This window comes from Glycine max, chromosome 2 (genome assembly GCF_000004515.6).
Source record: "Glycine max cultivar Williams 82 chromosome 2, Glycine_max_v4.0, whole genome shotgun sequence".
In the NCBI taxonomy this organism is placed as follows: domain Eukaryota; kingdom Viridiplantae; phylum Streptophyta; class Magnoliopsida; order Fabales; family Fabaceae; genus Glycine; species Glycine max.
The window spans coordinates 28,707,577-28,716,683 of record NC_016089.4 but is presented as its reverse complement, the minus strand read 5'-3'; the positions used below and the strand labels follow the sequence as shown (position 1 = coordinate 28,716,683).

Below are 9,107 nucleotides of genomic sequence, written 5' to 3'. Positions count from 1 at the left end.
TACAAATAACAAAATTAAAAATTAAAATACATACATAAATTTAAATAAATGACCAAATTTTTTTTTCCAATTAACAAAATTTAAATTAAATAACATATATTATACAAATAAATTAAAATAAATCGAAAAATTACTATGAAAACAAAAATTTAAACAATATATATATATATTTAATAACATATCATATATTTCAATAAAAACTTAACATAAATAATACCATACATACCATACAAACCTAAAAAATCTAAACCAAATAATAATAACATACCAACTAAAATTAACGTAAACATATATATAACACAAATAATAACATACAAGTTTAAAAAACCTCAACAAAATCATATTAACAAATCAACTAAAACTAACGTAACGTATAACACAAATAATAAGATATCAACTAAAATTATAACATATACATATAACACAAATAATATTAATATTTGAAGGTACTACTTAAAATTTAAAATTACCACCTAAGATAAACAAACGTAACATATGTATATAACACAACTAATATTATCAAAATCTAAACATATGTAAAACAAATAATACCATACTAATTTACAAAATCTAAACAAAATAATATTATCAAAAACTAATCGAAAGCACAACTAATATTATCAAAATAATATGTACAAATCAACTAAAACTAACCTAACTAATATTATCAAAATAATATTTACAAATCAACTAAAACTAACCTAACATATGTATATAGCACAACTAATAACTTACAACTTATAAAATCTAACCTAAATAATATTAATATGTCAACTGAAATTAACTTAACATATATATATAACACAAAAGTATTTTAAGTTATCAGTAAGAAACACTTACCAAAAGCACGTAGTAGGAAGAGCAACCAAGCAATGTAGGGCAAAGAGGGTAAAAAACTTCACCTAAATAATATTAATATATCAATTAAAATTAACTTAACATGTATATAACACAAAAAAATATTTAAAGTTAACTGTTAAGAAAATACTTACCAAGAACACAAAGCACGTAGTAGGAATAGAAGAAAGGAATGCACTGCAAAGAGGGATCAAAAGTGATGAGGGAGGAACACGAGATGGAGTAAGGGAGCAGCTCAATGTAGTTGTGCAGGTTTTATAAGGGGAATTTTTTTTTTCAAAATGCAACTCGCCAGTGGGAATAGCGAGTTCCCCTACAAGGTGCCAGTGGGAATGACGAGTTCCTGCGTGCAGACTGCAACCCCTGCAAACCTCCCCCTGCCAAGCTTGCCAACTAAAACCCTAAAACCCTAGCCTGCGCCCTCCTGCTTGGAACTCGCCAGTTTGACTGGCTACTCCCCATGCATGGCGAAATCGCCAATGGGGCTGGCGAGTCCAGTACGGACACGGGAAACTCGCCAATGGAACTGGCGGTTTGCTTCTGCATGCATGCCCTTTACGTCGAAAACAGATCCATGCAAGAAAAACTTTGAAAACAACCCCATTTGAAGAAATAGTTTGTAAAAGTACCCCAAAGGGGCAATTTGCCTGCATATGCCATTGTGGACGACCATGATTAAACAACCATCACCAGAATGACCCTTACTAACCTCTCTGATCAAAACTTCTTTACTTTTGTGTCTGCTATGGGCTACGTTTCAAAGCGTAGGGCAATCAGTTTCTATATTTATTTTTCTTGGAGATGAATAGTTTCATGTTCACCTTCGGGTTTTATTTATTTATATTTTTTATTGTTTGTTTGTTCGTTTTTTTAATATTAGAGCATTTGATTTGGGGCGCTCATATCCAGTTAAAATAGTCTGAAACTCCAAGGTAAAATGGCTTGAATTTTTCTTCATCTTTTATTTTTTGGTTGTTTTGCTTAAGCAATAAAGAACTTTGTTGCTTCCTCTTGTTGGAATCATGTTCTGCATCTCCGTGGTGCTGCTGTTTGCAATTGCTATAATGTAATTCACAACTGATTATTAAATTTCCATCTACAATTTTGACGTTTCAGTTATTTTCCCTTCTTTATCCTTTTCATATTTATCATATTCTGGTTTGGGGTCTCTCTTTTCCTCTATTTTATGCAAACTATCTTACACAGAGCTTTAAGGTACAATTTTTTCTTACTTTTCTATGCATATGTTAGTTTTTCTTTTCTACTGATTTTGGCAAACTTTGATAGTTATCAAATTGAAAAACAGAGCTTGCAGTAAGAAAATGAAAATAAAGGTAAGAGGATAAAATATCTATTATAATTATTTACGGTTTTTCATTTTCTGCCAAAGCAATTGTTATTTTGTTGGCATGTTTCTAATATTGTTATTAATTTATATTTTTTCCTATTTTACCTTTAGAATGCATAGATAAAAGGTGTTGACAGGCAAGGCCTGCTTGAGTTTGATTTTATAATTTTTTGTTTTATTATGGCAGGTGATGTCTGCCTCACTATAAAAGTGTAACAAAAATGATGGTAAACATAGTGTTGTGAAACATAATTCAGCCACTGACTTGTATACATTTCTTATTCTTATGATACTAGGTATTTGAATACGATGATATATTATTTCAGTTGATCCTCAACAAACTGGATTAAAATTAAAATTGATTATTGATTTTACCATTACATTACGTAATGGCTATAATGATTGATAGCAAAAAAAGCCAACTTTAGCAATCGATCAATTATATAACTATGATTCAGGTGGGGTAGCTCATGGTTTGGATTGAAATTACAGTTAATATTTGTACTTCATTGTGTTTATATGTTTCAATTCTGAGATGAATTCTTTATAAATATAAAATGCCAAGATGTGAGCAAATGATTCATGCTGATTTTTTTTTCTAACTATGATGGCCGAATTGTATGTTGATTTTTACTGTTTAATTGTTTTCATGATGGAGGCTGACTGCAGGACTTCAAATGTTTATATTTTTTTATTTTTGAAAGAAGAAAACAAAGCAACATGTATATTCTTCCAAGTATCATATTCCTCTCTTTGTTTTCCTTTATCTGCCAACTTCTTTCATTATCTTTATATGATTGGAAATTGAAAATACTAGATTTCCTTTTTTGATATCTTCGACTTTTCAGCTCAGTTTTTAATTCTTAAAGTTTAGAAATTGAATATTTCCATATTTGAAGAATCTCAACTCCACTTCAGTAAGAAGGCTACGAATAAAGTGAAATACATTTTCAGCCTCCCCAAGTATTATGTTCAATGTCATTTGATATCTTAAATTAGATCTTGGTTATATAATAATTCTCAGGAAAGAGTTTTTACCAAAATTTCTTGCAGATGCAATTTCATGTACTTTATTTTATTATTTTCTCATCTGGGTGTGGTGGCTCTTGGTTCAAATTATTACTTGTGTTCAAATTCCCGTTCTATAACTGCTATTATTTTCTATCACATGTAGTTGTTTTATGTAGGTGCACTTCAATGATATTATGTTTTTGCTTTTTTAAAAAAAATACCAAATTTTACTGTTCTGATATACATGATGCAAAATTCATTATTCCAATTTTATTTTGAATTGTTCATATTCCAATATTTTGGTTACGAGTATAAACAACTGGAATAAAACAGAATACTTGGACCTAATTGATTATTATATTAATACAATATAAATTATAAATTTTTGTGTTAAATCTAGATAAATTTAATTTTTATCTTATATGTTGATATTATAATTGTATATTTATTAATATGTAAATATTAATATATAGATTATACTATATATATCATGTATAAAATCAAACTCTTGAAATGAACATTCTTTCATTAAAGCAATAAGGATAATTTATACTTAACTTACAGGAAGGAACAATTATTGAAAATTACATTAACATTTAAATTATTAGAGTTAAATTCATATTTTTAAATTTATTGTTATTATAGTTAATATAAATTAAAATTCTCTTAATCGCTAACATGTCACTTAACTAATTAACTTATTGAATATATTGTTTCATCTAACATGGGATGAATATTTTCTTGTAAAATGAAACATGAGAATTTATGAAACCATATGTTTCATGTATGATTTACGGTAAAATTTTATATTATTTATAGACTTTGGCAAGAAATTTTTACATTAAGTATTTACATTGTTTTGACATTTAAAAAAACATTCTTTATTACTATTACGATATTATATTATTCAAACTCTTGGAAAACTTACACTTAATTCATATGAAGGAACAATTTACTTATAATTGTACTAACAATGGGGGGAAATTATTTTTTAATTTATTTTTATTATACTTTTAATATAATATAATAAAATTTTTATTGCTTACTAACATGAGACTTAACTATTTTAGTGAATATGTTATTTTATCTAACATGAGATCTTATGAGATGAAGAAGGAAGATATTTATAAAAATATATAGACTCAATGCATGATTTATTGTAAAAATTTACATTATCTTATAAATATGGGCAATAAGCTTTTTCATTAAGAATTTAAATTGTTTAGGCATTTAAAAAGCATTTTTTATTGCAAATACAATTTTATAAATTTATAAAAGCATGGGCTCTTTTTTTTTTTTTTTTTACAGAATAAAAGCATAGATTTGATGCATGATTTATTGTAATTTTAAGATAAACTAATTACTATAAGGAAATTATTTAAGTACATATTATTTAAAAAATTTACAATTTTTTTAAAATTTTGTATATATGTATTTGAAAAATAAAAATTATTTATATTTTATTGAATTATATACATAAAAATGATCAAAATAGTACACATGGGTACAAAAACTAGAATAACACACATGAACATGAAGGTTGAAGAGCTATGCTATGAAAACGAGATTCATCATCAACTTAATCTAAGCGATGAATTAATGAGTCAATAATCAAATTAATGTGTCATTTATTGACCCGATTTGACCCATATATATTAAAAAATTTAATACATATATAGCTAACATAATTTGACCAATTTATAATCTAAATTTAAATTTTTTTGTTATGATAAAGCACCTAATATCCTAACATAATTTGAAGAATCTGAATAAATTACCTAATAATATAGCTAAAAAATTTGATAAATCCATATTCCAATTTTAATTAAATATGCAAAATTAAATAACTTTTAAATATTTATTTTACCCCTTCATAACAAAACAAAAACTTTTTTTGAATAAATTACCTAATAATATAGCTAAAGAATTTGATAAATCCATATTCCAATTTTAATTAAATATGCAAAATTAAATAACTTTTAAATATTTATTTTACCCCTTCATAACAAAACAAAATCTTTTTTATTTTATTTTATTTTTATTGGTTTATAATTATTTTTTAAAACGTGAACTGTCATTATTATTATTATTATTCAAAAGTATATTAATATTATGTTCGTTAAGATATTTCATTCGATAAGATATTTTAGTTAATTTTTAATTTTTTTACTAATTAAAAAATTTATTTGATTATTCGATAAATATTTTTTTAATAACTTTTAATATATTTTAAAATTTTAATATTTTTTAAAATTGATTCTTGAAATAGTATTTTTTAAAACACTAATTTCTAATTTTTTATATTTTTTTTCTTTTTATCCTTAATATATTTATCAAATTTTATGATTATATTTCTTTTTCTAACATGGGTTGTTTTGGTGTTTAGGTGATTCGATTAGAGTTTGAAGGTGACAGGTTTTAAATGTGCTGTTGGGTTTGTGACAGCATTAATGAGTTTGAGATGATGATTCAGATTTTTTTTCTTAAAAGAAAGCTCAACCCGGTCTGGTTTATCAAAACTCAAATAGGTCACCTAGGTTTAAGCAAAACCAAAACCGATCAGGTTAATTTGGTTGGTTTGGATGCACAACCAATGTGAAAGCTAATCCAGACCAGTAAGGAGACAGGATCCCGATCAGATTGGCCGGTCCGAACCAATTTTTATAACACAGTCGGTGGTTCACGGCAGTTACCCTCAAGACCCATTTGAATATCCAATTTCAACGTAACTAAAATCACTATGCGCTGGAAATTCGTAATCACAGTCTTCATTTAGTAAACATGGGAATGGGAGCAATTTAGCTCCAACTGAATTTGTAACCCTTTCAGTATGACATGGACAATGAGATCACATTGATAAATGATGACAGATCACATTTCTAACTAGAGATACAGCCAGCAAGATCATTAAATTGAGCATGAGACACTTCGTCTTTCACAAGAAATTGCCAATCCAATAATCTTTCCTTGCTGAAAAGAAAACAAAATTCCTTAAGAAAAAATAAAATTGTACAACACATAAATAGTATGAGGAAAAGCTCAAATTCCAAAACCAAACGCAGTCCGTATCCTTTGGAAAATGAGATCCCGCCATCCCCTCTCTGTGTTCTCCACCACAGTTGCATTTCCATATCTGCATTTGCAAGCAAGCAAGCAACCACATATCCTCAGTAACTCGATTGAGCAAAACCAATTCCAAACCCAAACCGAAACGATTAAACACCGACTCACCTGTCTTCTTCAGGGACATCACTATGTGTGAGCTTAACAACAGTGACTCCATCTTCAGGCTCCTCAAACACAATCCTCACCTGCAAAATTCACACCATTCAGAAACAAACACTACATAAAAGAGCACAACACCACAACCACAGCACTTTCAGTATGGTGAAGCAAACATTTAATAAGCTTAGACATCAGGAAGAGCTTCTAGATAACATATTTAGGCTTATAAAAATAGCATACCTCTTATAAACTCTTTTAGTTTATTTCCATAAATTTCTTGATAGAACATATCAAAATAAACCTTTTTCTGTATATCAATAAATCTCATGATTAAATTTACTACATAAACTCACACATGATAAGAATTTAACAAACAGTCACTTAATTAAACTTAATACCCAAAAGCATTGAAGATCTTGCATGATAAGCTCAAACTTCCCAAAAGAGTACCATTCTATTACAAAATCCCCATTAACACTCACCATTGTTCTTTATCTCTATCTTAGCATCATATCATCTATCATACCTACACTTTTCTCTTTGTTATCTCTTAATCTCTCTAGGTGCTAAGAAAAATCATTTGACAAGTTTTATTGTAAAACTTACAAAGCAAACTTTTGAAAGAACTTGATCAAAGTTTCATGAGATAGTTCTTCAAAATATAATTTTATTGGAATACATTGACTCCACAATCCGATTATAAGTTATCATATAATTAAAAACCATTAAGTCATATCTAATCTGATATTAATCAACATTCAATCATTTGCAAGTATAAAATCTCAAAATCTTTTGACCCTAGGTGTATCAAAACTATAGTCATCAGAATAAATTCTTTTTAACTATCAAACTCAATTTGTTTTTTGATCCCCTACAAGTATTTTCTTTCAAAGGCAATCCCTTTTAAATACACTATCAGACACTAAATGTTGTCACATCACACAACAAAAATTCAAACCTTAATCAGCTAGATACTAAGAAACTAACTCCTCCCGCTAAACCCAATCCTATTTATTGGTCTTTTTTTTTTATGTGATGTGTACCCTATTGGCCTATCAAACTTAGCTTTAGAATATGTTCTTACACCACTCTTACTATCAAATCCTGATTCTTACAAGAACATACATCACTCTCCAAAACCAATCCAAAAACAGTACACAGAAAAATCACAACCCACCATCCTAAACACTCAAATAAATTCACAAGCTTCATAATTCTTACCATGGATTCAATCCCATCCGGCCAGCTCCCAAACCTCCATCCCTGCACAATCAGCTTCCCTTCATCCAACTCCAAATTCTTCCCGGTCACCGACCCATCAAAAATACTAAACTCTCCTCCAACCTCCTTGCTTATCCTTGCATTGCTCTGCGTAAACCCCCTCCATCTATTCTCATCCATCAGAATCTCAAACAAATCCCTGGCCCTACAATTAAACTTCTCAATCAAACTAATCACCTTAAACCCCTTCTTCCCCTCATTCTTCTTAACCTCTTCCTTCTTAACATTGTTATCACCATTACTACTATTGTTGTTATTGTTGTTGTTGTTCTTGTGAGGAACAGCCACCTTCTTCGCTTCGAGCTCGTCCTTCACGGGCCCACCCTTCGCCATGCTCTCCACCCAAACCCTAACCTTCTCCAAAACCACCACCTTCCCCTTCTTCAACATCACCTCCATCAATTTAATCCCAAGTTCGCCATTTTCCTTCACCGAAACCCTAATTTCCGGATCCTCGCCGGCGTTCTCGTCAGAGATGTACGGGATCTCGACGGCGCCGTCGACTCTCTTCAGAACCTTTCCGTCGGCGTCACGCGCCTCGCCCTCCCAAGCGAGCCTCACGCTGATCTCGTACCCGGGGATCACCTTCCCCTTGCGGACGTTGACATAGGCCTCGCCGTCGAGCTTCTCCACCTTCTTGATCGTGACAGTGGCATCGCCGTCACCGACGGCGACGTTGGTGAAACTGTTGTTGAAAAAGGTTCTGGACCACTCGAGGCAGTTGGTCTCGGCCCAGTGCCAGTTGTGCACGTTGGTGCCGTCGGGGCGCTCAGCCACGATCCACCGCTTGTCACCCTCGCCGAACTTCGCCATCGAATTTCAAATGAGCAAAGATCCACGCGGGAGTTTTTTCTGCCAAAATATTCTTTTAAGATCTCAATCCAATACACTCGCGAGTGGGGGTGGCAATAATAATGGTAGTTGAGGATGGGTATGGAGAGTTTAGAAGGTTCCAGAATCAATGTGACTATATATGGGAAATTCCAGCGAAGTGGGAAAACAAAAAAATAAAAGGGAAACGTGAAAGTGGTTTCGGGGTGGACCGAGGGAAGGATCTAGAAGACAGGGGAAACAAGTTGGGAGTTTCGTTGGATACAGTAACTTACCGTTGCAGGCCAGGTAAAGCCGCCAAAGGCCCACGGCTTTGGCTTCATTCATTCATTCACTTAAATTTCAGTTACCAGACCAACTAAGGGTGAGTTTATCTATGTGAAACAGAAAAGAATGAAAAAAATATATTAAAAAAATATTCAAATTAAGATCAATTGATCTATTTAATCTTTTATTTTATTTTTTGGTTCAATTTATTTTTTTTAAAAAAGTTCATTTTGGTCCCATATCTTTTTAAATTAATTTAAAATAGTCCTCCCATCAATTTAAAATT

The 9,107-nt window shown here is 30.5% G+C and overlaps 1 protein-coding gene across 2 annotated transcripts; it reads right to left on the bottom strand.

The window, feature by feature from the left end:
- Window positions 1-5,969: 5,969 nt before the first annotated feature.
- LOC100810706 (activator of 90 kDa heat shock protein ATPase homolog) lies at window positions 5,970-8,876 on the bottom strand. Of its 2 annotated transcripts, XM_006575140.4 has the most exons (4): window positions 7,664-8,876; window positions 6,449-6,528; window positions 6,271-6,350; window positions 5,970-6,187 (listed from the first exon to the last, which is right to left on the bottom strand). In XM_006575140.4, the coding sequence occupies exons 1-4, from the start codon at window positions 8,534-8,536 to the stop codon at window positions 6,153-6,155; spliced, it is 1,068 nt and encodes a 355-aa protein (XP_006575203.1). In that variant the 5' UTR covers window positions 8,537-8,876; the 3' UTR covers window positions 5,970-6,152. The 2 variants fall into 2 exon arrangements, with proteins under 2 accessions (XP_006575203.1, XP_003519032.1); XM_003518984.5 differs by having other exon boundaries at window positions 5,970-6,350; window positions 7,664-8,874.
- Window positions 8,877-9,107: the final 231 nt, after the last annotated feature.